The 27,941-nt window shown below is 42.5% G+C and overlaps 2 protein-coding genes across 10 annotated transcripts; one reads left to right on the forward strand and one right to left on the reverse strand.

Annotated features, from left to right (window-relative positions):
- Window positions 1-557: 557 nt before the first annotated feature.
- fbxo36a (F-box protein 36a) lies at window positions 558-2,094 on the reverse strand. Its single transcript, XM_069723426.1, has 4 exons — window positions 1,847-2,094; window positions 1,265-1,373; window positions 891-1,063; window positions 558-780 (listed from the first exon to the last, which is right to left on the reverse strand). The coding sequence occupies exons 1-4, from the start codon at window positions 1,940-1,942 to the stop codon at window positions 631-633; spliced, it is 528 nt and encodes a 175-aa protein (XP_069579527.1). The 5' UTR covers window positions 1,943-2,094; the 3' UTR covers window positions 558-630.
- A 347-nt stretch (window positions 2,095-2,441) lies between these two features.
- Window positions 2,442-27,878, forward strand: trip12 (thyroid hormone receptor interactor 12). Of its 9 annotated transcripts, none has more exons than XM_069722415.1 (42): window positions 2,454-2,562; window positions 5,708-5,854; window positions 6,293-6,418; window positions 6,598-7,385; window positions 11,201-11,306; window positions 11,721-11,857; window positions 12,403-12,486; window positions 12,581-12,676; window positions 12,762-12,913; window positions 13,141-13,176; window positions 13,298-13,393; window positions 13,495-13,587; window positions 13,688-13,849; window positions 14,263-14,331; window positions 14,433-14,598; window positions 15,333-15,450; window positions 15,882-16,038; window positions 16,319-16,472; window positions 17,091-17,319; window positions 17,488-17,606; window positions 18,145-18,352; window positions 18,705-18,805; window positions 19,304-19,478; window positions 19,625-19,766; window positions 20,060-20,251; window positions 20,450-20,601; window positions 20,694-20,851; window positions 21,003-21,076; window positions 21,267-21,466; window positions 22,054-22,181; window positions 22,312-22,463; window positions 22,702-22,844; window positions 23,008-23,164; window positions 23,331-23,429; window positions 23,529-23,643; window positions 23,930-24,084; window positions 24,433-24,597; window positions 24,821-24,985; window positions 25,210-25,323; window positions 25,646-25,740; window positions 26,122-26,225; window positions 26,358-27,878. In XM_069722415.1, exons 2-42 carry the CDS (start codon window positions 5,757-5,759, stop codon window positions 26,552-26,554), a joined length of 6,177 nt encoding a protein of 2,058 aa, XP_069578516.1. In that variant the 5' UTR covers window positions 2,454-2,562; window positions 5,708-5,756; the 3' UTR covers window positions 26,555-27,878. The 9 variants fall into 9 exon arrangements, with proteins under 9 accessions (XP_069579127.1, XP_069578516.1, XP_069578891.1 ...); XM_069722790.1 differs by having other exon boundaries at window positions 14,445-14,598; XM_069722637.1 differs by lacking the exon at window positions 2,454-2,562 and adding an exon at window positions 2,660-2,736.
- Window positions 27,879-27,941: the final 63 nt, after the last annotated feature.

Raw genomic sequence — 27,941 nt, forward strand, 5'->3', positions numbered from 1 at the left:
GACATGTTGCTCCCTCTGCTGGCTGCTACCGTGAACACAGCACTGAGATCAGACAAACCAGGCTGGCTGCAAGGCAGAGACAGCATTGAGGATCTGAGGGCCTTCAGCAGAGGGCGCAAACACAGTTCACTGGCAAATGTAAACAGGAAGTATATGTTGAAATTGACCATCAACCTCATATGATGTCAGTAGGACTCCAGTTGCTTAAGGATTTTTGTTATATACTTTTTAGATCAATGTTCTACCAGTTTATAATCATACACTAAACGCGTTATTAAATACTATGCTATTTTAATTTACCAGTGATATAAGACAACGCACACTCTTTTAAACGCACATAATGTTCAAGAGACAGCAGCTATCCACTGAATACTTGAAATTCTAGTCATCCAAAGTGTCGCTACAACATAACAACACAAAAATACAGATTTGTATGAAAAAATATTGGGCACATTTTTTTGTAAATTACACAAAAACTGCACAAAACTTAAGAACACACTAAATCTTCCTAAAAACACCAGCTCTTGTTTCATGAAGTGCAAAATGAATATCGGCTCTTCACCCACTGTAGTTGCATTTGTATTACAGTTGTGTCATAACGGCAATAAAACTGCTGAGATTTTCTTGTTTTTACTGCTGTTCTTTAATGTTGCTGACATGAAAGAAGGTGAAATAGGTTGTCCTCCAGCCCATGGCATTAGATATGTCCTCCATGTCTCTGGTGAACCCAGCACTGCAAGTCCTCACAGTCTGCTTCCAAAACATCTCTGAGTTGCAGAGCTGATAAAGTCCAGTCAAAACACAATGCCGACAAATGTGTGGTTATTAACATACAATATATATATATATATATGAGCACAAAAACATCATCTAATAAGCGAGGCTCTCACCTTTCTGAATCTTTGGGAAACCTGTGCCACCACTGCTGTGTCACTCAGCTGTAGGTAGGACAGGATTCTGCACAATATCTCATCAGATAAGCGCTCCAGATAATCATACTTTCCTTCGCAAAGGGATATTGTGTATTCCAGGATCCTCTGCCCAAAAACAGTAAAGACTTCCTCTACAGACGACAAAGCACAACCTGAGCATCAGACTCTAGAAAACTTACGTAAGCATTCTCCGTCAAATGACTTTAATTGAAGTGATGAACCGAACCCCGACCGCAGTACGGTAGCACAAAGACAATTCAGAGCAGATTAATGCCAAAAAGGTTGAACGGGATTTATCTATTTAGAATTTGATTCTGATGGGGAACCCTCACTCTGTAGCATTTTATGTTGTTGGAAATCATGATGCGTTATCTTCATCTGTTTGGGTGGAATGCCTCTATTTTCAAGTCTCAAAGAAATCTTCCAAGATGTCCATATTATCTATAAATAGAAAAAGAAACAGTGAGGTCAGATTAATGATATAATAAATTTAAGGACAGTCTTATGATGCTCTGACTAACATGGTGATATGAAACCTAGATACTATTTATTCATAGAACTGTTTTTGTATGGCTTGACAGGTTAAACCTACTGGAGCATTTACTTTACATGCCTATTCGTTTTAAAAGTGACTGTATCATCTGGCCATTAATTCACTGTTTACTTTACCACTCAGTTAAACTTGAGATGTAACATGGGAGTGAAGTATTTGCTCAACTTGCCAGAAAGCAGCCAACAAAGTACAACGTGGCCGCCCATCAATTTAAACCTCAACAATAAGCAACAGTCTCATATGTACGTTAGTTTTTTTTTTTTTTTTTTTTTTTCTATCAACACACTTGTTGAGTTATTCTTAGCGACTACATTTTTTTTAAATTTTTTTTTAAATATAGGAACTTATACAAATACTCAACCTCATTTTTGGTGATTGCAAGTTGAAAAAAATCTTTTGCAGGCGGCGGACCCTGACCACTGATTTGAAACAGTTGTCCCTCCAGCAAGGATGCCATTTTGGACGCAGAATTGTAACCATGACAACTGCAAAGCAACTTACAACAAGTATTTATTTACTCAACGGCGGAAGAAACTGTTTTGCTCGATGTCACGCCACGCTGTTGTAAGGTAACGACGAGATGTAACGAGGAGATCACATTTATCCGTGGAGAGAGATTAGAGAGAGCCGATGTTTATTAATGTGTTGGTATTGAAGGAGGAGGAAGGAGGGGGAAGGAAGGGGAGGTCACGACCCAGCGGATTGATACTTAATATTTATGACACGCTTTAACGTTACCAAATGACTTAAGTGTTTTAGGTTGTTGTCTTTTATATAACCAACAACAACAACAACAACAACAAAAAGGCCGATATATTTATTGAGAAACACATCCGGCAGCATTTTGTGAGTCAAAACATGTCAGACGCCGAAAAAAAAAAAAAAAAAAAAATCAGAAACAAGTAGTCCCTCCTCCTCCTCCTCCGTCTGTCTGTCTCTCCGGAGCCGAGCGGAGGGATCCCGCGGATGCACATTGCGGTCGTCGGTCCCCTCAGCTGATGTGAAAGTATCCGCGTTAGAGAGAGAAAAGCGGAGCTGGTGAACTGTCTGTTACAACTACAACACTGGAACAAATAGGTAACAACAATATACCACAGCTGGACCGTCCTTCAGTGACAACCGAGCCAGCAGACTGCCGAGGTTATTCAGTGTCGAAATACATCGGAGGAACTATGATTCGGTGTTTGCTAAAATATCTCGAATCCCGTTCCTGCTGCTTTCCTGTTTTTTTTTTGTGTGTGTGTCTAAAAGGTATCAGAGGCCATTTCTTTTTCGCTAGCTAGCGTTAACGTGCTAAGCTTGCTAGCAGAGACAAACTTGTTTGACCAAATTTGACAAATTTTGTTTTGCTCTTCACCCCCTCTTTTTTTTTTTCTCTCTCCCCCACCTCCCTCCTCCCCCCCCAAAAAAACCAACAAAACAACAAAACACCTCCTGAATTGGTGATCGGTAACGGGGAGGTGTTGAGTTTGTTGTAGATGTCCTGTCGAGCTGGCGGAGAGGAGCTAGCTAGCTCCGCGTCAACAAGCCCCCCTCGCTAACATGAACTAGCTCCCCGTGCCGAGGTTAGCTCCGCGGCTCTCCTTTGATTTCACATCAGCTGCGTGACTTTGAGCCGCGAGCAGCCCGCTTCGGTGTCGGATCAGGTCGGTTTGTTTATCCTCCCGAAGCCCGGGGTGGTGGTGGTGTGGTGGTGGTGGTGGTTTGGGGGGGGTGGGGGCAGCTTTCTGTCATTTAACCACGACGGAGCGGTGACGGTGGACAAGCCAGGTGTTGTGAGTCAGTGAGGTCATTGGGAGAAGCGTCTTAAATAACCGAGCTAGCGGCGGCGTGCTAGTCATTTAAAAAGCCTCTCGGTGCTCGTCGTCGATCCTGAACGAGGAACCGGTTCGTGTGTTTTGAGGGTTTAACGTTTGGTTCCGACTGTCGACGCGAACCGTGCGCTTTTGTTTACGTGTTGTTGTTGTTTTTTTTTGTTTGTTTGTCGGCGGTCGAGTCGAGAGGAGTGTTTTAGTGTTTTAGTCCGGCTAACGTGGAGCTAAGAGAGAGAGAGAGAGAGAGAGAGAGAGGCCTAAAGTCAGCTTACAAAACATCGGTGGTCCTCCGAGCTGGCTAGCAGGAGTCAGCCGGACTTTATGGACACAACACCGGCCTCGACAGTAGCCGAGACCGGCCACCGGATCTGCGTCGGTACCGGCCCACCTGACAGTTGTGTGTGTGTGTTTTCTCTCTTTTCTGGGGGATCTGATCACCAAACAGGAGGTGAGGTGACTCACGGGAGGAACATGCTCGTGTATTTTCTCTAAACTCGGTGGTCAGACAGACAGACAGACAGACAACCAGTGAGTCAGAAAACCAAGTCGGCTTTGCGTCGGTTCACTTCGTCGCCTGCTGGTTTTATTATCGTAAACCTCCTTTCCGAAGACGTTTCAGTCGATGTCTGCCATTTTCGACGTGCGGTTCGTCTTAAATTAGCGTAATCGTTATTATTTGCCACCCGAGGAGGAGGAGGATGGAGGGGCCTCTTCGTCCCTTTTAGTCGGGATTTATCCGTTTCTTTAAACGGGGTACAACCGAGGTAGCTGCTCGTCTCGGGTGTTTGTCAGGTTGACACACCGGTACGCCAACTACGCATTTCCATGTCACCACTGCTACGCTAGCTAACGTAACTTGAACTAGTCTCTGGTGGGCAATTAATGGCCTTTTTTTTCGTCGTTTTTTTTTTCTTTTTTTTCTTTCGTATCGTTATATACGATAATGTAGTTTTGCTTTTGAGACGTGGGGTTGTTGTTTTTGTTTTTTTTGGATCCACGGGGATCCTGAGCTTCTGTCCAAATCTGTGGGACTGGCTAGGATACGAGTGGCTAAACATGCTAACGTTAGTCGGCGGTGGTAGACAACTACGTCAGAAATACAGGCCTCTGTAAATCAGGGGTATACAACAAAAATTGGACACTCGTGCTTTTTTTTTTTTTTTTTTCCCCCTCCGGTGGTGTAGGAGAAGAAACGTGATCACCGGCGGCTGTTTTAAGCGGCGGATCATTTGCTGGGCTTAACTATTAATCACATTATGCCCGAGCGTGGTGCAGCAGTTGTCAAGACTGGACGAATAACAAAGACTAGGATGCACTGTCAGTGCAGGCCTAACATGGCCCTGTGAGCTTGGCAAGTGTGGCGTATTTTTATGATCAATATCCATGATATCATGGCGTAAACTCTTAACTCAATTGGGTAATTTGATCATTGCTCTTTTCCAGATGGCAAAAAAAAAGAAGAAGTATTTTGGTTTGTGATGCGGCGGTCTTTTGTCTATTAAATGATACAATCGTCCTGCTGTTTGAACCATATCAATCACTCCTCTTGTCAGTACCCCTCATGTCAGTGACTCAAAAGGGTTTACATAAGAATTGCACTTCTTTATATGTCAAATATGTTTAGTTGGCATCCTGATTTCAAATGGTTTAATGCACTGTACCCCGGGAAGCTCTATTGCTCCGGCATCTAAATGTTGTGACCCTTTTAAAGAATATGAGCTGCTGTTAATGTTAAAAGGAGTTTGACACTTTGAAAATAATCTTGTTTGTTGGAATCTGTTTGGCTTGCAGTCTGAACCATGGCATGTTTATTTAGGTTTGTCTGCGACCTTGCTCATTAATACTCATGGGAATCTTGGGCTGTTTTATTCATATTATAAAGGAATATTTTTTTTTAAATTTCTTTATATTTCATAAGCATACTTGGGCGTAGCTTTACAGGATTGGACAATCTGTCTCTTAAATCAATTATTTAACAATTTGATACAGATGGTTTACTGATAAGTGGTTCACATAAGGAAAGTAGTGTTGTGACTGATATTATTAGACTGCTTGCAAAATAGGAAGTGTGAGGGTGCTGAAAACAAACTGAGCTTTGTGCTTGTTGGTGTTTTTATGTTTTATTGATTCAATAAAACGGTTGACCATAGAAATCTACTCTGGTTTATTAAATCATTTCAAGTCCAAGCTCATTGCTTTTGATTGTATTAACTTTGAGTTCCCAGGTTACTTGCATGTGTTCTTTCTAGCCAACCTAAGTATCAGAAATAGTATTGGTTGGTCGTTTTCTGTCACCACCAGCAGAGCAACCTATTTCAAACTGTGAACAACCCACTGGTTGTAGATATAAGGCTCACTATTACATTTTGTCAATATTCTTATGTGGTTTCCTTCTCTTTTGATTACAGTGAATGGTAGTGTCTAGAAAGGGTATGTCCCTTCAGGAGAGAGGTGCCAATGTCCAACCGGCCTAATTCCAATCCAGGGGGGTCACTGCGCCGTTCACAGAGGAACACTGCTGCGGCCCAGCCACAAGACCACACAGTTACGGGAAGGTGAGTCGACCTGCACATTGACCAGCTTTAGTTCAAATATACGTCCGTGTCAGGGAAAAATGATGGTGTGTGGGGAAAATTAGTTGGGCCTTTGATGAAGGGAGCATTACATGAGGGATGTTTTAGTAGAGGGTGGGTGGGTTTTACTTCATGGTTCATGGGTGGTGTTTTAAAGTGAGTTGAAAGGATTTTTTTTTTACTTAAAATTGAATCATTGTATTGGTCTCTTTCATCAAAAGATGAGCTTACTTTATGTTCTTTTGTCATAGTCAAATGGTGATTAACTCTGTTTTAGCTGTTTTTCATGCTACTCCAGAAGTGTTAATGATATGCCGATGATGTCAGGCAAAACGATTTGCGGCTTGATCAAGTCTCTTTTATGTGGTTTGAGTACTGAAACCCACACTGTTCCTTGCGCTTTAATTTCCAACCTTACAGGTTGCAGTCAGAGCAAGTCAAACATAAAGCAAATTCCCCACCTGAAAGTAGAAGACCTAATTCTAAGGCTCCCAAAGCCACAGCCAGCTCTGCCACTGGCCAGTCCAGAGGGCACAGCTCAAGAAGGTACCCCTATTTTCTACTTGGTGCTTAGTGTATGTTTGTTTGTAAATAGAGTTTGTATTTGATCCATTAATGCTATGTATTTTGTACACATTTGGACCTGTGGCATTGTTTTTAATTACTTTTCCCATCTCAGTAATCCACTCAGATGTAGTTTTGTTTTTTGTTTTGCTCCCCAACAGAAGCGGTCTTACTCTGTCAGTGGCTTCATTTGTGTTGCAAGACGACCCGGAGGCTGCAGGAACATCTGAACAAGAGCGACCAGGCCACCAGTCAAAGAGTGAAGGCACCCGAGGGCTGAAGCGAAGCGAAGCTCCTGACCAAATAAGTAGCTTTGGACCGACCCCTGCCAAGAAGCCCAAATCGCTCACACCACCTGGAGACAATACCTCGGAGACCAAGAAAGGCCCAGCTAAGTCCAAGAAGAGATCACTTCCCTCAGAACCACCTGCATCGTCAGGTCGAGGTCAGAGTAAGAAGAGTGCGGCCACTGGGGCCTCACCAATCCAGAAACGGAAGAAAGCAGACTCTCTCCCCGGTCTAAGTAGCACCGCTGGGTCCCTCTCCAATCGTACCGAGAGCAGAACTGCAAAACCCACCAAGCTGGCGTCTAAATCGGCCGCCTCAGCCAAAGCTGGGTGTAGCAACGTGACAGACTCCTCTTCCTCTGCCTCCACCTCCTCTTCTTCTTCCACCACAGGCACTAACAGCGCCACCACGCAGGGCGCCCGAGTCAAACAAGGAAAAGATCAGACCAAGGCACGTCGCTCTCGCTCAGCATCTAGTCCCTCCCCACGCCGTAGTACACGGGACAAGGAGCAGGCCAAAACTGCCAGCTCTTCAAAGTTTGAGTGGGCAGCACGCTTTAACCCCAAAGTCAACCTGCCAAAACCCAAACTGTCCTTGCCCGGATCCTCCAAAACTGAGACCTCCAAACCTGGGCCATCTGGATTACAAGCTAAACTAGCAAGTGAGTTACGTTACCCGCGTATGGATCCTCTCTATTCATTGCAGACATGTTGTTCTTAATTCAATCTGAGCTGAAACATTCATGTGCCATTTATTTATATTTCAGAAATATTTGTGTTTCATGTTTGAGTTCGTATATTCAGTTCAGGCGAAGGGACGTTTCAATTTGTCGCATTAGCGGTTTTGTAATTGTTTGAAATGCACGACGTGTTTTAAACAGGGTTGCGATTGGCTTGTAGAGGGTCAGCACATTATTCTCGTGTGCTTGGATGAAGGTTACATCTCCAGGATTAAATGTCACACATCCTGTGATCCAAGCAGTATTACAGCATAGGTTACCAAACCTCACTCTAAACCGCTGGGATCAAACGTACCTGCTGCCCCGTCGAGGCATGTTACAGCACACATACACCGCAGAAGAAAGCCATCCAGAAAAATGCTCAGATTCTGATCAAATTAAATAAACAAAAACAAAAAAAAGTGTAATTACTTGCGGATAAAAAAAAAAAAAAATTCACTAAGCCTTTATCCAAACATCCGTGTGACTCGTATCAGGTACAAATACAGTTGGTGCCTCTTGAACATTCGATCAAGCATGAGTTTGTGTCTTTATCTTGTTCACATGTGGCGAGTGTGGGCTTCATGGAGCTGGTGAACTGGCTCAGATTTCAGACCTAAGTACCAGTAGCCTGAAACTGGAGAGTAGCTAAATACATAAATACTGCTGGTCGCTCAATCCTTAGTGTGGGGCAAAAGAAGGATTTCGCAGGTATGGTTGACTCACTGTAGACTTTTAGTGAAATAGTCTTTATGGTGGTATTCATGTAGTCTGGTGTCTTGACCGTACTCATGAAAACAATGAATGCAGAATTCTGAGTTATCGTATGACAGCAGCACAGTTTGGTTTATCTGATGTTGTCCAGAGGTTTTAAAGTGGCATCTTGATCACATTAAAATGTATTCTGGTGTTTAATAATTTAATAATAATTCTGGATTATTCTAGTTGCAAAATTTTCAATTTAGCAGTGCATTCATTTTTAATTATCTTTGAGTTTGGAAAGGGATTTTTTTTTTTTTTTCCTGTAACTGCCTAATTAGAAAAGCTAGTTAAAAAAAACAAAAAAAACTAAGTAACTTCTAATTTTTGTTTTAACATAAAAATATAACCGTCCTTACATTTTTTTTAAAAGTTCTCTCGTGCACAAACCACATAATAGCAACAATGTTGTTAAAAAGCAATATATCTGTCATAACTTAAAACGGGACAGAAATAGCAGTCTGGCTCTTTTACCCGACTGCATTGGAACTAAACTAGTCTGTAGCTCAACCGGGCCGGATACCTCTGCCAGAGATCTTTCCACAGAATGAAACAAATTATGTCATTCAGAATAAGTTCAAGTTTATGTGACACATTTATTTGCACAATGTGGTGTGTGTGTGTGTGTGTGTGTGTGTGTGTGTGTGTGTGTGTGTGTGTGTGTGTGTGTGTGTGTGTGTGTGTGTGTGTGTGTGTGTCTAGATAGATAGCTAGATGGATATATCTATATATACATCTCTCTCTATATATATATATATAGACAGACAAAAGTAGGCTTGTCACAGTCATGAAACTTTAGTTGGCAATTACTTATACTAAAATTGCAAATATGGATTTAATCATCACTTTCTGTTCATTTTATGCCACTATTATAGTACAAGTATAATCACAGCTTAATAATACCCATACAACCTATAAAGAAGAGAGAAATTTATTTGCATCGAACTAAATTATATTTCTTATTTCTTTTTAGGCTTTATAAACAATAATTGCACAGGGCAGACAGATATGATATAAATAAGAACTTTAGATAAACCAAAACTATTACTGAAATACAGAAAGATTTACTGACAAAGACGGTTACCAATAATCACAGTTAACATTGTTCTGTGGTTCTTGGCTGATACACTATCAAACACCAGCAGAAGATGATGTCATTAAAGCTAAAACTGTAAACAAAAAAAACCTGTGGAAATAGTGATGAAATACGACATTTCTTTTTGTCTAATGGTTCTATTTTAATACATATCAATGGAAATAATTCAGATGACTGTGTTGAATGTGTGTGGTCAACTTTTAATAATCTTGATCGGGTAGTTATATAATAATTGTTACGGGCCTATACTTCTGAAGTACTAAGGTTTGAAACCCGTTCCAAGTGTAATGAGGAGGTAGATGTAGGACAATAGGTCATTTTCACAAATATATTGCAGGAGAAAGTTGTTGAGTACGGAGGATTGAGTGGCAGCCGCTCAGGTCAGTGAGGGGTCAGGTTGTTATTGGTGGGTGAAAGAATAGTATCTGAGGGCTCTGTGCCATGGGCCCAGGCCTAAATGGAGAGACCCCTCCCAAGTTGGCTTTGGCGTGTCGGCCCACCAGCTGACCAGAGATATGTTTGAGGGCAGGGGAAGGACTTATAAGCAGCTTCTGTCTAAAGGAAAGAACCTCATCACTCTTACAATACTGTCCTTTGGGAGCTTCTACAATTTAACACACAGATTGTGTCGCTTTCAGCTGTAATGGTGAGTACGCATGTGCAATGCTGTTGCATTAAATCCGCTAATACTGTATGACTTTCCATTGCAAAATGCTATTTTGATCGTGTTAAAGCAGCCGTGTTGGTGCAGCCCACACAAAAGAAAAGATGGGTGATTGCATCGAGTTACTTATTTATTTATTTTTTCAAATCTTTGGGAAACTTTTGCTGAAATGTTTGTCTGAACTTGCTCTTTGATCAGATATAAACTCGATACCGACTGGGCCACAAAGACGAGGTCAAACGAATTCAAAAAAAAAAAATCATTGTTCTTGTATGTTCAATTCATTTGGTCTTAACTTTTTTTTTTTCTTTTTTTTTTTAAATGTTTATTTTGGTACCACTGAATTGTGAGTCATAGATCTAGCATGAAGGTTGTGCTGTCACAGGGCCATGGTTGTGTTACTATTAATACCCATCCTGGTCGGTGGCTCAGGACTCTTAAGCAGGCAACACCAGAGCCTTTACTGTATTGAAAAGTTATACTAAGCAGTGCTCAGCATCACTCTTTGCTCTAACAGTTATATTGATCATGATTTTCACACGTGGGACAGACTGCCCGTGTGGTGTGTGCGTTACCTCTCCCGTGCTGCACAGCTGCGGCGTGTGCGTGGGGGTGTGGGTGTGGGTGTGGGTGTGGGTGTGGGTGGTGCTGCGATTTCCAGTCCTATCGGTGAATCGATGAGGTTCTCTGATAACGCCCATCAGTATTGAATGTTTGAGGTCCAACGAGTAATGAGTTGTAACCCTCGATCAGAGAAATAGACCCGGATACCGAGGAGAAAGGGAGGGAGCAGTGGGGGGAAAAGCTGCCCTTCACCTGGTAAAGTGTCTCCATAATATAATTTGAGCTTACAATAGGTTTTTGCAATTATTATATATTGCGCATGCGGTCAAAGATTATTATTTATTTATTTTTTTTCCCTTGTGGTTTTTTTTTCCCGGGAACTTAGAGAGGTACACATGAAAAATAAGTGTCGGCTCTATTAAAGAATTTCCCCTTGGGGGATTAATAAAGTAACTATCTATTGTTTAGATTATGCTATTTTGTTTAATAATTGTTTTCAAATATTCAGTGAATCTTGTGGTTGATGCTTATTATAGTGATGAAGTGAAAATTGTTTATCATATCACCTGCAAGTCAACACAAATATCACCCATTGTGTTTTCCATTTTATTGAGGTGTTGCTGTCCAGTCCAGCAAGTTGTACTTGGGTCACTTTTTTTTTTTTCCCCCCCTCAGGTTTGAGGAAATCCACCAAGAAGCGCAGCGAGTCTCCTCCAGCAGAGCTCCCCAGCTTTCGGCGGAGCACACGCCAGAAGACCACGGGCTCCTGTGCCAGCACCAGGTACAAAATCACATTGAAAACTGGGTGGAGATTGTAGTGACAGTATTCATGCCTTAAAAAAAAAAAAAAAATGAAATACCAAGTTTGGGAATCTTTTAGTTTTGGGATTTGTGGACATCAGCGAGTGGGAACTACAAATGAGAAACACTTGTTTATTTTATTATTCAGCACCTGTAATGTCCGCTATTTGAGCAAAGATCAACCCCAGCTGTCGTGACGGTGTGTGGCTGGTTTAGTGGGCAGTTTGCCCATCAGAGTTCAACATCTTAAACCTTGAAAGGTTCTTCCCACTGATGCGAAGCATTTGTTAAAACAGAAACACGGATGTGTATATGTGTATGTTCTGTGTATTAATTGTGACAACAGTGAATGTGCTGCACTTTGTGGGTACTCTACTCTTTGTACTCGTATCAGTCGGCGGGGCTCAGGCCTGGGAAAGCGCGGGGCAGCCGACGCGCGCCGACAGGAGAAAATGGCCGACTCCGACAACAACCAAGATGGGGCCAACTCATCAGCCGCTCGTACCGATGAGGCGTCACAAGGGGCTTCAGGTACCTAGAACGGCAAATTGATATTGTTCGATTCAAGGCCAAGACAGGAACGGACACGGAAATTTGACCAAATTAAGAATATTTATTGCAACTGAAAAATGACGGAAATAAAGTTGGATATGAGGTGTGAACGTCAGTGGAAGCAGTAGTATACTGGTGCATAAACAGTTGTGCATTGTTGTAAAGTATTAAAACAGGTGTGGCAGCTGGCTGAGAGAAAGAGCCATGCTGAATGATGAGGCATTTATAGCCTCTGGGAGCACTGGGTGCAGGTGCTCCAAGTTGGCCTGCCCCCTGCAGTTTGACTCATCAGGAGCCTTAAAGACAATGTAGGTGAACAGACAGACAAATGCATTATACAGTGTATGACACTGACAAAGTGGGCAGAGCCCAACTGTTTTTTTTTTTTTCCTATGGGAAGTTCAACTTTTGGGTGATCAAGAATTTCCATGAATCTGAAACTTTGTCTGGCTTTTTTCATTAGACTGTTTTCTTTCTTTACCTTTTCAATGTCAAATTTATTTTGATATTGTTCCCGTGTCCAGCTTCAAGCTCAGTTGCTGGAGCAGTGGGTATGACCACCTCTGGAGAGAGTGAATCGGATGATTCTGAAATGGGAAGGCTTCAAGGTACATTAAAACCCCATTTGATCAGAACTAAAACTCAATATTTGGCCTTTTATACTTAGCTGCTTCTAAGCCTTGCTCTTTGTGTTCCCTATAGCCCTATTGGAGGCCAGAGGTCTCCCGCCACATCTTTTTGGGCCCCTAGGACCCCGCATGTCACAACTGTTTCACAGGACCATAGGCAGTGGAGCCAGTGAGTACAGTCTTCTTCCACTCACGTCATTATTTTTGGTAAGCTCTAAATATTAGTTGAATAAAACCCCCGCTCCTATTTTCAGGTTCCAAGGCTCAGCAGCTACTGCAGGGCCTGCAGGCCACAGGTGACGAGTCCCAACAGCTCCAAGCTGCGATTGAGATGTGCCAGCTGTTGGTGATGGGCAATGAGGAAACACTCGGTGGATTTCCCGTCAAGAGTGTGGTGCCCGCTCTGGTAAGTTCGTTTGGAGACCAAGCTATCCATGCTGCAGATGTGGCACTCGGCTGTCCTGTGTTTTTGGCAGCTGTGCCTCACCTACACATGAATTTGCTGTGGAAAATACCATCCACATTGCTTTCTGTAATAGCAATGTGAAAAACAATTATTTTTTTTTTAACCTGTGTCATGTCGGAGTTGCGACTTGTCTGATGAATGTCAATATTCTCAACTTTCTTTCACAGATTACACTGTTACAAATGGAGCATAACTTTGATATTGTGAGTATGATGAACTTTTAGAGCTGTAAATGTAGTTGGCTTTTGTTTGAGCTTTTAGCTCATTCAGTTTTTTTGTGATGCAACTGATTTTTATGTATATGCCTGCGCTCTATGCACACAGATGAATCATGCGTCACGTGCACTCACTTACATGATGGAGGCTCTCCCTCGATCCTCTGCTGTGGTGGTCGATGCTATTCCTGTCTTCCTGGAGAAGGTAAAAAAAAAAACTGCAGTCTAACCATCCCAAACCTCGTGTTATTTCACACTGGTGGCCTTTTGATATGCTAATGCCGTGCTCCACCTTCTTGTATGCAGCTTCAGGTGATCCAGTTTATTGACGTAGCAGAGCAGGCACTGACTGCCTTGGAGATGTTGTCACGGCGACACAGCAAAGCCATTTTGCAGGCTGTGAGTGTTGCATTGTGTCTTTTTGTTGTACCTTTTAAATTGTCCCCTCTCCGCTCGCCACGGTTATACACCATATTAAAGTTAACATGTCATCTCACAGGGTGGGCTTGCTGACTGCCTCCTCTATCTGGAGTTCTTCAGCATCAATGCTCAGAGGAATGCCTTGGCCATTGCAGCTAACTGCTGCCAGAGCATTACTCCAGATGAGTTCCACTTTGTCGCTGATTCTCTGCCACTGTTGACTCAGAGACTCACACACCAGGTATGTTTTCACCATGTCAGACAATGATAAAACTGTCCGATGTAGCAACGGTACAGCAGAAGTAAAGCTGTACTTAGTTGTGTTCCTGTGGAGCAAGTTTCACATCCCAGAAATGAAGTTGAAAATAAATACACGGGGAACAAAATGGGAGAACATCCAGCTGGATGTGACTTGAATAAAACTAAAGTGATAGTAGTCATGCAATATTGGTAAATATTTATGCCAAATAACACATTCATATTCATTTCCATGTGTTCACCAGCCAACATCTTGGATATATTCAGGTTTTATCTTCTGTGTCATACCTCCCTTACGTTGGTGCTTAAAATACCATTTAACTTAATTTGTTTGATAACTATTCAAAGAATTCATACTCACACGCTGATGACTGTATTCACTTTTCTGTGTCGCAGGATAAAAAGTCTGTCGAAAGCACTTGTCTCTGTTTCGCCAGACTGGTAGACAACTTTCAACATGAAGAGGTCTGTACCCCAGAAAAGGCATCATCATATTTGATATTTCTACACCTCTATATACACTCTAGCACCTCAAATAATGTGCATACATGTGTTCAAATATACAGAACCTGTTACAGGAGGTGGCCTCGCGGGACCTGTTGACCAACATTCAGCAGCTGCTGGTCGTGACGCCGCCTGTGCTCAGCTCGGGGATGTTCATCATGGTCGTGCGCATGTTTTCGCTCATGTGCTCCAACTGCCCTTGCCTGGCAGTCCAGCTTATGAAGCAGAGTGAGTAACCCTCGCACACACACTCCAATGAGTCCCACTGTGGGTCAACAACACCTTGTGCGGTACGTAAATACAGTACCGCACAAGGTGTTGTTCTTACTAAATGGTTTAAATACTAAAAGACGCAGCCTGATAACTTTTGAGTGTTTTTTTTTTTTTTCCTCCAAAATATAAGGTGTACAATAAGTGTCTAGTAGCAAGGGATACAAGTCTGATTCCATTTCTTTAATTTTTGAATTAAGGCAAAATGTCCTCGGTCAAATTCTTAGAAAGAACAACCACTTTTTTTTTTTTTTTTTTTTTTTTTTTCCGCTTCAAGAAATTAGCTTTTATTTATAGACTGATAGTTGTCTTGACAAGTTTCCTGGCCATCATCATTAAAGCAGTACATTTAAACTGCTGGGAACTGTTGTTTCTCATTGTATGGTGAATTTAAGAGCTTATCCAACACAGCTGACAGATGTGACACTATAAACGGGAGCTTGTCTCTTGCGAACAACTTCTATCGGTTGTGTATTACTGTGAATATGTGGAGACATGCTAGAGATCATCACAAACCATTTTTAAGTTCAGACAAATCTTGGAACTCGTGTCTCTTCATTAACTCACATTTCTTCAACTGCTTCTGAACGTTTGGTTTGAATACAGGCCTAACTGACTTTTAGCATCAGTGCTAAGTGGGCAACAGGGAAACTAACAACTGAACTGTCTTCTGTGATATTTTTGCTCAACAGACATAGCCGAAACTCTGCGTTTCCTCTTGTGTGGAGCATCAAACGGCAGCTGCCAGGAGCAGATTGAACTGGTACCCCGGAGCCCCCAGGAACTCTATGAACTGACCTCCCTCATATGGTAACATCTATTTGCTAAGATCACACTGGATAGTATGGTGAAAATGGCATTTTTAGGCAGCCTGAAAGAAAACGTGTCATCTGGTTTGGGAAATACTACAACTGATTTTATGACAAGATATGGGAGCCTAGCAAATATTCTGTCCACTGCACAATTTACAGAAAGTGTGGGCCTCATGTCAGTGTGGCCTACAACTGTTCCAGTTATTCCTGCTTGTCCCAGACCTTGAACCCCAGACACGAGATCATTTAGCCACAATAACCAGTTCACAATTGATCAGTCAATTTCCGTTTCACTTTGCTCTATTGTAGGTTCAATGCCAAATCAAAAGAAAGCAAAGTCTGTAAATAAAACATGTCGTCTCTAAGTCATTTGAGGGGATTAAACAGAATTTTGTACCTTTTATGAAACTTTTGTATTCTTTCTTACAGTGAGCTGATGCCCTGCCTGCCCAGAGAGGGCATCTTTGCAGTTGATGTAATGCTGAAGAAGGGAAGTGCCCAGACAACCGAGGGAGCGATCTGGCAGTGGAGGGATGACCGAGGACTCTGGCATCCTTACAACCGCATTGACAGCCGCATTATTGAGGTAGAAATGACCGTCCTTGTTACCGTATTGTAATGTGTTTTAGTGTTGGTTTCGGTCAATGTTGAAATATTAGAATTCCTTTTGATCCGTCTTACTGGGCCTCGGTTACACTACTGGTTAACTATTTGTAGGATGATAAATGGATTGATGTCGCTTGACTACATTCAGGCTCTTTACGGTCTGTTGGCACCAGCATGTGTATTCACACTTACAATTATGTGGGGCTTCTCTATGTGTGATACTGGCATTGAATGTATTTGGGGATCATCTTGCCTTGCAGACAGCGCACCAGAACGGGGAAGATGAGATCAGCTTGTCGACCCTGGGCCGCGTGTACACAATTGACTTCAACTCTATGCAGCAGATCAATGAAGACACAGGAACAGCACGTGGTATCCAGAGGAAGCCCAATCCTCTCGCCAACCCCAACACAGGTAATACAGTTCTTCACAAATTATATTTTTGTGTAGGTTGTATTTTGTATATGAAGAAGCAGAAACACCAGCTGGGTTGACCTGTTTCTTCAGCTTTGAGTGGAAAGTTCTTTTGAGCTCCTAAATAGTGACTCTGATTGTTTTTTTTTTGTTTTTTTTGCTTGTTTCTCTGAGGAGGGTGGCAGTTATATAACTGTGACACAATATGATGGCAAGATAATGCCAATTATTATTATGTCAATGACAGTATTTTGTAGTTATTCGACAATAAGGTTAACTGTTATGCAATTAATGAGTGCAAGTTAGTAGACTGAAGTCACATAGCTTCTTGCTATTTGCCCATTTCTCACACTTGGATAAGTTGATGTTATCGGAGATGAAGCAGTCAGCAGCAAGATGCAGTTTCTTTTCCACTTTAGGTCCACATGAACTGCTTGAAACTTTATGGGATTTTCTGCCTTAATTATTGAGCATGCATGAAGACATGTCTTTTCCAGTTGTATACACGTGTTTATCAAATGTGCATTGCCACAAGTTCTCTATAAAGAGGCAGCTGAGCTGCCAAAGTTCCAGTGTGGTTGAAGAAATAAACCTTACCCGTTCAATGTCCGTCTCCAGGCGGTCACCAAGAGGTCCGCCGGGAAGATGCACGAGCCCAGTTGATGAAGGAGGATCCTGAACTGGCAAAGTGCTTTATCAAAACTCTGTTTGGGGTCTTGTATGAGGTGTACAGCTCATCGGCTGGCCCTGCTGTCAGACACAAGTGCCTTAGAGCCATCCTCAGGATCATCTACTTTGCTGATGCAGAGCTGCTAAAGGATGTGCTGAGGAACCATGCCGTGTCCAGGTAACACTGCCCGAGTTGTTGGCTGCTTGTCACACTGCCGTTAAGCAGGATCAGGAGGTTTTGAGGAGGTTGATGATCTCCTTATAAAACTTCCAGTATTTGAAAGAAAAAAGGCATTACTGGCATCAGTCTTGGAGTTAAAAGTTCACGGCTTTTGTCTCTTTACAGTCACATCGCCTCCATGCTATCCAGCCAGGACCTGAAGATTGTAGTGGGTTCTCTGCAGATGGCTGAGATCCTTATGCAGAAGCTGCCTGATGTCTTCAGTGTCTATTTCAGAAGAGAAGGTAGTGTATAAAGCCTGTAAAACTCGTGCAACGGTCTGCTCGCTAGAGTAGATGGCCCGCATTGATAGAAATCCGTGTTAATCTGAGCATCTTCTGAGATGCATGATAAAGATGCTCTTTAGCGGAATAAGTATTGCACAGTTGATATAATCCTGTCACTTTTTGTATTGAATCATCTTTCTGGGAAATGTAATGGCTAAAAGCAACACCCCTCCCCATGCAAATGATATAAGCGTTAGTTGTCAAAATTCACCAAAAAAAGATTTTTTTTGTTTTGTTTAACAATATATTCTAAAGTAGCTATCTACCTAAAGCGTACCATCATCCACTGGACTAGTTGTTTCCTGCAGTTCAGAAACAGTTTTGCTTTGCATGTGCTTCCCTGTGCATTTTGTTTTTGTTGCCTTGCCCGCCTTATAAAAGCCACAATCCTCAGCCAGGTCCAGGGGGACTCTCGCCTAACTGCCATAGAGTTGTTGAGTAGTGTCGTCTTTTTAAAGCTTTGTTTTGGTGCCTTTCTTTGTTGTTTGTCTTCCAGGTGTAATGCACCAGGTGAAGAACCTGGCAGAGTCTGAGAGCTTTCTCGTCACCAGTCCCCCGAAGGCTTGCCAGAGTGGCACCGCTAGTCTCTGCACTACCACCATCAGCACTGCATCCACCACCTCTGCTAATAATGCAACTCCTGACCTGGGATCACCCAGCTTCCAGCACAGCATGGACGACTCACTGGACCTCAGCCCACAGGGGTGAGTCTGAGGCCATGAGTGGATTTGGTTTGGCTGTTTAAAGAAGTCGTTTTAAAAATACATTTTGAGCACAGACCCACATTCAGCTCAGAAACACAAATCGCACCGTGTTGAATCACCTCAAGTCAGTTTACGCTAATTTTGTTGACTATTACCTTCACAAATTCTATCAGAAACTGAAAGTCTACACACACTAGACATAGTAGAGTGTTTTAGTCATCTATTCATGACTGCCGATATCTATCAGTGTATTTTAATGCATGTATATTTGTCAATATAATGAAGGGCGTAACATTTTTTTTTTTTTTTACATCTTGTGAGCATTACCTAAATAATTTTCTCCTCCACCAAGGCGGTTAAGCGATGTCCTCAAGAGGAAACGACTACCTAAAAGAGGGCCCAGAAGACCCAAATACTCTCCCCCAAGAGATGATGATAAAGTAGACAATCAGGGTAAGTGTTACTGTCCTTGTTTATATTATGTCTAAAGATCTCCACTAGGCACATTTGGACACACATCAACACACAAGCTGTTTTGTTCAATATGTCCCTCTTCAGCTTTAAAGCACAGTTCATTCTTTCTCTACAGCAGAGTAACAGTTTGGGAAAAGGCCAACACGGGTCCATGTTTTATCCAAAACACATCTCAAAGGAGTGACATCACAAAATATGTTGCAAAATGTTGTAACTATTTTGTTTAGTTTCTTTTACATGTTTTTTTTGGTTTTTTTTTCACATAATTAAATTACTATATAGATGCATATCTTCCAATTTCAACAGCCTGCTAATACCTGCATTAGTAGTGCTGAGTATTTCATTGACTGTCACTGTTCAGTATTTTGTGGCAGAGTGAATTGTTGATGATTGATGAGCGGTCATGAACTGAAATGGCATTTTGTGGTTTTGGTTCAATTCTTACTCGGTATATTCCCCTCTTAACCGTCTTTGCAGCCAAAAGCCCTACCAGTACCCAGTCGCCCAAATCATCCTTCTTGGCCAGTCTCAATCCCAAGACCTGGGGGAAGCTGGGTGCCCAGACCAACAACGCCAACTCGGAGCCCTCACGCACAGCGGGGGTGAGTGGCCTGGCAAGGGCACCGCCCAAGGACTCCATTTCAAATAACAGGTACGCTGACGAGACTCCTCCGTCATCTAAATTACTCGCTTTTTCTTGTAATTCATTTTCAGTTCATTTGAATGATCGGTCACTGACCAATGCGTGGACTACTGTATGTAATCAGCACATTTTGTATATTTTTGGATATTTTATAGAGACAAAATAAAGGCCTGGATCAAAGAACAGGCAAGTAAGTTTGTGGAGCGCTACTTCAACTCTGAAAATGTTGACGGCAGCAACCCTGCGCTGAATGTGCTCCAAAGACTTTGCACAGCAACCGAGCAGCTCAACCTGCAGGTAAATATACACTTTGTGGAAAAACGTATGCAGTATTGAGCAGTAAGCTTAAAGCAACAAAATTACCAACTAATGAAAGGACATGCCTTGCTGTTTTAGAGGTTGTCATTTAAAGAAGAAAATGTAAAAATTTTAAAAATTGACAAAGCTGGTAAAAAACAAAGCGACTACTATCATCCTGGTGATGCAAGATGGATAAAGGCTTCTAGAAATCGTATTTGTTTAGCTCATGGTGACTACATTACATAATGGTACACACTGGGACTAAGACATTTTTATGATGTGTTTCCCAGGTGGACGGTGGCATGGAGTGCCTCGTGGAGATCTCCAGTATCGTATCAGAATCTGATGTGTCGTCCTTTGAGATCCAGCACAGTGGGCTGGTGAAGCAGCTCCTGATCTACCTGACCTCCAGCGCAGACAGGGATTTGCTGAGTCGCGACGTACGGCTCAAGAGGTTCCTCCACGTGTTCGCTGGCTGTCCGGTGAGAAAATATTTAGACTGCCAGAATAAAAAAAAAAAACTCTGAATGTGATACGCCGTTTTATATGTCTTAGGTTTGTGGACAGTTTTCTGCGCGGCTGGAAGATGTGCACACACACTGGACCTCCTTCCATGTTTGCCATCTCTTGTTGGCAAACATTGTCCCGGTTCATTTTATACTCTTCTATGTGGTTTGCAGGTCCCAGGAATGGAGCCTGTAGGTCGTCTGGACCCAACAGGAAACGCACCTTACCTGGCACTGGTGCACAAGATGAACAGCTGTCTGAGCCAAATGGAGCAGTTCCCTGTCAAGGTGCATGACTTCCCCAGTGGCAACGGCAATGGCAGCAGGTCTGTGGCTTTACCTACATTACACATCTCATCATTTTGAAGTCGCACGGTTTGGTACACATTCTGTTGATTTAATGAATTTCTCTCTGCAGGGGATCTCAAGCACTGAAGTTCTTCAACACACATCAGCTCAAGTGTCAGCTGCAGAGACACCCAGACTGCACCAATGTTAAACAGTGGAAAGGCGGCCCTGTGAAGATTGACCCGCTGGCCCTGGTGCAAGCCATTGAGCGATACCTTGTTGTCAGAGGTGAGGGACTGTTTGCACAGCTTTGGAGAGGTTGTAGACCACCTCATGTTTCCTCTGTATTTTCCAGGTGGCCAAAAGTTGTTCCTTTTGAGATGTTTATTGTTATTTTGCTGCTTTGTTGGATTGCTAACTTGTAAATTTGTCTCTACAGGATACGGCCGAATCAGGGAAGAGGACGAAGACAGCGACGATGACGGCTCAGATGACGAAATAGATGAATCGCTGGTGAGTGAATCTATTAATTCCAAATAAGGCTAATCTTTTTATTTGTATTCAGATTATCATTACATTTCATTTAGCTGGCGCTTTTGTCCAAAGCGACTGACAATAAGTGCATGATCTTCTGTAAATACGCCCTAATCTAACTTTCATTTAAGATTATTAACAAACCATATGTCACTTCTTGGTTACTCAGGCGGCACAGTTCCTGAACTCTGGCAGCGTGCGTCACAGACTACAGTTCTACATTGGTGACCACCTGCTACCGTACAACATGACAGTCTACCAGGCTGTACGGCAGTACAGCCTTCAAGCAGAAGAAGAAAGGGAGTCGACAGATGATGAGGCAAACCCGCTTGGGCGAGCTGGCATCTGGACCAAAACACACACAATATGGTAAAAATGTTTTTTTTTTTTTTTTAAATCTCATCTGGGTGTTGTATTTTTCTTGCAGAAGGCCTCCGAAATGTTCTTTTCCGCATCTTTCTTAACCTTAATTGTGACTTCTGAAACAAAAGAGCAACGTTTTTGGCGGGTTTGGTTGTTTGAGTCTTAGCCAGACCTTGAACTGTGATTTCTTTACTCTCCTGGTCTCTGGCAAATCTATTAACCAGTTTCTTTTCTTTGGATGTGCGAAAATGCAAAACGGTATCATCCTTGTTAATTCAATTCGGTATGGTTTATATTTCTCCAAATCGAAACACAAGTCATCTCGGAGCACTTAACAGAGCGAGGTCCTTACAACAGAACAACATTGTGGAGAGGAACCCAACATTTCAGTAGTCACTGAGGTAAAGAGTTAGAACGATCACATCTTTAATATCCAGGTGCTGTTTCACGGAGACTTGCAGCACTGTAGAATGCTCCCTTTCAAAATACTTTTATTTCATGGCGGTTTTTCTTTTTATTGAAATGGGAAACTTTAAACAAACCCGCTCATAAAAGCGTACCGAGGCCAAATGTTGTGCCTTGTCTCCTGACAGGTATAAGCCCGTGAGAGAGGACGAGGACGGAAGCAAAGACGCCGTGGGTGGAAAGAGAGGCCGAGCACAGACTGCTCCCACCAAAACCTCACCTCGCAACGCCAAGAAGCAGGACGAGCTGTGGCATGGTGAGAGCCTTGAATATCTCATCTGAGTGAGGCCTTGGGATCTGACAGCTTGTCGTTATTGTGTGATTGTCACAACTCTTAATCGGTACAGTCGGTTCCCTTTAAAGCTGTTCATTGTTATTGCTTCCAGATGGTGTCTGTCCCAGCGTCATCAATCCCTTAGAGACATACCTCACTTCGGAGCCACCAGAGACCATAACCTTTGATGACCCTTCCTTAGAGGTCAACCTGCTGCTGAGGGTCCTCCACTCCATCAGTAGATACTGGTTCTACCTGTATGACGTACGTCTCCTTCGCACAGTGACTTGTATCTCAGTTGGTTCTGTCCCGGTTGCTTTTTGTTGCCTTCAATTCCAAACTTTAAATTGTTGACGGAATCCAAGTGTGCATTTTAATATTGCTTTAAAGACTGAGTGACTCCAGCTGTCCCAGTGTGTGCGTAGTACTGTTCATACTTTTGTGACATGAAACGCACAAGTAACATGAATATTTAACGTGAATCTTTTTCATTGGTTTGTAGAATGCTGCGTGTAAGGAAATTATTCCTACCAGCGAGTTCATTAACAGTAAACTGACAGCCAAAGCCAACCGTCAGCTACAAGACCCGCTGGTCATCATGACGGGAAACATCCCTACTTGGCTCATCGAGCTTGGAAAGACCTGGTAAGAGTTTCATACTGCTGAATGAAAAGAGGAACTGGAATACGATCTTTTCACCTGTAACACCCGGTTTGACTACGAAACAAATATTGATGAAGGGGGAGGGGGATGCGTTCGGGTGATATGGATTGGTTGTCGCAACCCATTTTTCTCTCCATCTCTGCAGCCCCTTCTTCTTCCCCTTTGACACCCGGCAGATGTTATTCTATGTAACTGCCTTTGATCGCGACAGAGCCATGCAACGCCTGCTGGACACAAACCCCGAGATCAACCAATCAGATTCTCAGGACAGTAGGGTTGCGCCACGCCTCGACAGGAAAAAGGTGCCGTGTGTTTAACAGGGAATGCGTTCCCTCATTTGATTACTGTACTCGTGTTGGCACATCTAATGAAATTGTCCGATCATGCCCTGCAACCTGCTGACCGTGTTACATCATAGTGTGCATCGGTTATGTCATTCCCTTTTTTTGTGTGCGCGTGTGTTTTCAGAGGACGATAAACCGTGACGAGCTCCTAAAACAGGCAGAGTCTGTAATGCAGGACCTTGGCAGCTCCAGGGCAATGCTGGAGATCCAGTATGAGAATGAGGTACCTTTTTTAGTTTCTGTTACCTGAATACTTAAAAAACAGACTTGTATTATATCCCGAAGAAGAAGAAGAGACTCATCATTTTTGCTTTTCTCTCAGGTGGGCACAGGTCTTGGACCCACTCTGGAGTTCTATGCTCTGGTGTCTCAGGAGCTTCAGCGAGCTGATCTCGGCCTGTGGAGAGGCGAAGAGGTTACTCTGGCCAATCCTAAAGGTACCACCGTATATCCTCTTAACTGTGATCCCACTCGTAAAATATAATGACAGGCAGGGAAATTCACTATTGATGTATTCTTTGTCCCACACTGATCACCGGGTTTAGATGCCAAGTGCTTTTTGTAGACATTGGTAATTAAATGAATCAATTTTGCCAATTTTCTAAATATGACTGCACTGTACACAAGAAAGAAATGTGTTTTGTATTTTTTTTTTTTTTAGGAATGTCACAGTATACTGTATGCAGTCATTTATTTGACCCTTCTTTCCTCCTTCTTCAACAGGAAACCAAGAGGGAACGAAGTACATGTTCAGCTCCAGAGGACTGTTTGCCGTTCCCTTTGGCAGGACAACCAAACCAGCGCACATAGCCAAAATCAAAATGAAGTTCCGTTTCTTAGGGAAGCTGATGGCCAAAGCCATCATGGACTTCAGACTGGTAACGACTTCTATTTTCTGCTCTTTGTCAATAGACTCATAGACTGACCACTGGCAATTAAGAATGCTCTTCTGCCAGTGTTAGAGTAATCTTAATGGACAAGCTGAAATCATGCTGCCTGTTAAATGGTTGTTGAATATGTTTTGAATGTTTTTTTAATTTTTTTTTTTTTTTTTAAAGAGATATGTTCATTTTTGAAACGCGTATTTGCAGATTATTGGATCCAAGTCGACATCCACCACATGTAGCATTTTTAAACACCCTTCGCATGTTATTTAATGAATTTATGCAGCAATATGTTTTTCTTTCAACTGACTCAGCTGACCACTTTCCTCCTCCCGTTCCTAGCTGGACCTCCCCCTGGGGCTACCATTTTATAAGTGGATGCTGAGGCAGGAGATGTCCATAAGCTCCCACGACCTGGTGAACATTGATCCCAGCGTGGCCAAGTCCATCCAGCACCTGGAGGATATAATCCGCCAGAAGAAGAGGCTGGAACAGGACCGCTCGCAGGTAACGCACGGCGCAGAGGAAGGCTCTGTCGTAACACCCTGGTACCGGACTGCGATCCCGCACACTCCTGGTCGTCTTCCTCGTTTCATGAAGGCAGCTTTCCTTAAAAGTGATCCTTTAGATCACACTTCAGGCCCCATTTTTGTTCACGTGTTCACATTTAAAGCAGCTCTCCATCACCTTTTCTTCATCTGTTAACCCGAGCGTGTCCGTGTCTCGTCAGACGAGGGAGACCCTGCAGCAGGCTCTGGAGAGCCTGAACATGAACGGCTGCTCAGTGGAGGACCTGGGTTTGGACTTCACCCTTCCAGGATTCCCAAACATTGAGCTGAAAAAGGGTGGCAAAGATGTCCCGGTCACAATCTACAACCTGGAGGAATACCTCAGGGTATGCGATACAAGTTTTTTTTTTTTTTTTGCTCTCACTTTCATACTTTTTCTTACCATTCTTAAATTGTTTTCAAATATCCTTTTCTTTTGCCTGATGTTTTGATGCTTTTAATGGATTGCCTTGTTGAAATGTGCTATACAAATATACTTGCCTTTCCTTACTGTTATTCTTGTTCTCCCAAATATTAACCTTTTTTTTTTTGTGTCACTTTCTCCCTTCAGCTGGTGGTGTACTGGACTCTAAATGAAGGAGTGTCCAGACAATTTGAGTCATTTAGAGAAGGATTTGAGTCGGTCTTCCCCTTGCATCACCTGCAGTATTTCTATCCAGAGGAGGTAAGGAAGTTTCTCTCGTTAATTCTCTTTTTTTTTTTTTTTAATCTTCCTTTTTAATCGTTTTGTACTCAAACATTCAGCAATATTTAAGGGTTTGGTTAATGTGTTAATTAAGGGGCATTGCATACACAGTTACTTGGTTTCGAAGTAGCTCATTTAATGTTTTAATTAAAGAGTTCTTGCGGGTTATTTTGTTGGACATATCTGTATTCATTCACTCTGTCCCGGTTCCTAAAGAATGAATCATTTTCACAAACTGATAAAACCAAAACTTTTTGTTCCTTCGTTTTAAATTGCTCGTCATCTCTCCCATTTTCTGTAGCTTGACCAGTTGCTGTGTGGCAGCAAATCCGAGACGTGGGACGTCAAGACGCTGATGGAGTGCTGTCGACCGGACCACGGATACACACATGACAGGTGAGAACAAACTGTGACGCACTTGACGAACCGCAAACGGAAAAGAGCTGCCTCGAAATAGCAAAGTTACGTAAGCTTCCGTCGTTTTCGTGGCTCAAGAGTTTCTGATTAAATCTGTGAATCTCAGCATTCCTTGCGATTTTATGCAAACAGTATGACAATTTGCTGATGACGGCAAACCATCATCAGAAATGCCACATTGAGTAACTTCTGGCACTAACGGGACATTTTGTAACTTCCTCAGTCTACAAACAGAAAGCCTTGTCCAAAACTAGAACTATGTTTTTCACAATTTTAGAATAGAGTACCATTAAAATATGTCTTCTTGATTTTTAAGTTAATCCATATGTCTGATGTTCATTTCACCCCACGCTTCCTCAGCCGGGCAGTTCGGTTCCTGTTTGAGGTGTTGAGCAGCTTCGATGCCGAGCAGCAGAGACTCTTTCTGCAGTTTGTCACAGGAAGTCCAAGACTGCCTGTCGGAGGTGAGTCCTTTCACAAGTTGAAATAAATAATTGAGGTGATCAATATCCGGAATGTAGCCAAGTAGGCTCGGACATGTTTGTACTGTACGTTTGCTGTGCCCACTCACCCGGGTGTTGCGCTCGTCCCGTCAGGTTTCCGGAGCCTGAATCCCCCTCTGACGATTGTGAGGAAGACGTTCGAGTCAACGGAGAACCCGGACGACTTCCTCCCCTCAGTCATGACCTGCGTCAACTACCTGAAGCTGCCTGACTACTCCAGCATAGAGATCATGCGAGAGAAACTGTTGATTGCGGCTCGCGAGGGCCAGCAGTCTTTCCACCTTTCCTGATCTCGCCACATCTCACATTCAAATGCCTTCTACAGCGACTGATGAAAATCATGACTTCCTTCTTAGTTTTTTTGTAATCACATACATTAAGGCTACGTGTACAGCCTTCTTGTTAGAGAAAGCAGCTTGCAGAAAAATTAAGACTTTAAATATATATTTGCTGCCCCGGTCTCTCAAAAAAAAAAAATATAAAAAAATGAAAAAGTGGAAAGGTGTTCCATGACTCAGAACTTAACATATAAAAAAAAAAAAGAGAGAGTAAAACTTATATCAGTAGTTGAGTAATGTTAAAAAGATGAAAACATCTGGGTGACATTTTAAATTGCATTGCTATGTGATATTTAAAAAAAAAAAAGAAAAAAAAGGGATGTCTCCTCTCCAGAGTGGTGGACAACGTCACTGGGTGTCGGGGAGGAAGGGGAGGGAGGGGGGGGGTCCATTGAGCAAGCTAGGTTTACTTTAGCTCCAAAGATCATTTGTACAGACAAATTTGCAGACTTTGCTCATTCTACACATTTGATAGAATAGCTCTTTGTTTTCATGTCTCCCTTCAGTTTGTCTGTTCGCATTTTGTTCTGTATTATATTGGCCCCAGTTCGTGTGTTGCATTTTGGTTCGGCTTCCCCCCCACCCCGTGTGTCTTTGCTTCAAGTTGTGGAAACGAGAGTTGCAGTTGGTTGAATGCGGGTAGTGGCGAGTTCATTATCTTTTTTCTTTTTCCCCTACCCAAGTTGAGATTGTGTTCTGGCCTCCCTATTCTAGAGAGCTTCAGCTCAAATGAAGAGTTGTAACCAATGTGTTGATCAGGTAAATTTTCTTTTGCTCTTATTTTGATAGAGTTAGTGTCTTTCTGTTGGGCCCTACTTGATGTGTAGGGTTTATCTTGGTAGACCAAGCTCTGAGCAACCCCTCAACACATAATGTAGCTGGGCACAAAATTTGGCTGGCCTCATTTTATTGTTTCATGGCCAGATAGCATTTCAAGTTCATTTATGGAATAAAGTATATATGCAGTTTCACACCCTGTTTGAGGTGGGAATGTCTGCTTTACCTTTTTTTTTTTTTTTTTTTTTTTTTTTTTTTAATTTTCTATATTGTCTTTATTTCTTGCTGTAGTTGATTATTATTATTTTTTTTTTTTTCTTTGCACTGCTGGCTTGGAACAAACCGTGGTGTGCACCTGCAGTCTGTGGCCAGGGGAGGGCGCCACTGTATGCTCTCTTGGCCCAATCGTTCATGTGCTGGTTTCTAAGATCTGCAATAATTTACTGCATCAGGTTCATGTTTTTACCTGAACATAAATAAAGTAACTGTTTGACTCATATTTGTTCATCATTACTTTCATTTCTCATTGCTTTGCCACGTTGCAGCAGGTTGACCATTTTGG

Source organism: Brachyistius frenatus, unplaced genomic scaffold, assembly GCF_029030835.1.
Source record: "Brachyistius frenatus isolate BFR_SWC_R1_liver_20210118 unplaced genomic scaffold, ASM2903083v1 Contig_1, whole genome shotgun sequence".
NCBI classification, from domain to species: domain Eukaryota; kingdom Metazoa; phylum Chordata; class Actinopteri; family Embiotocidae; genus Brachyistius; species Brachyistius frenatus.

Coding starts and splice junctions, on each gene's coding strand:
- fbxo36a (XM_069723426.1), bottom strand. CDS start 1,942: ATGGCATCCTTGCTGGAGGGACAACTGTTTCAAATCAGTGGTCAGGGT. Junction 1,374..1,846: donor TTGCAATCACCAAAAATGAG/GTTGAGTATTTG, acceptor TTCTATTTATAG/ATAATATGGACATCTTGGAA. Junction 1,064..1,264: donor ACAACATAAAATGCTACAGA/GTGAGGGTTCCC, acceptor TGTCGTCTGTAG/AGGAAGTCTTTACTGTTTTT.
- trip12 (XM_069722415.1), top strand. CDS start 5,757: ATGTCCAACCGGCCTAATTCCAATCCAGGGGGGTCACTGCGCCGTTCA. Junction 7,386..11,200: donor ATTACAAGCTAAACTAGCAA/GTGAGTTACGTT, acceptor TCCCCCCCTCAG/GTTTGAGGAAATCCACCAAG. Junction 18,353..18,704: donor CTGGACCTCAGCCCACAGGG/GTGAGTCTGAGG, acceptor TCCTCCACCAAG/GCGGTTAAGCGATGTCCTCA.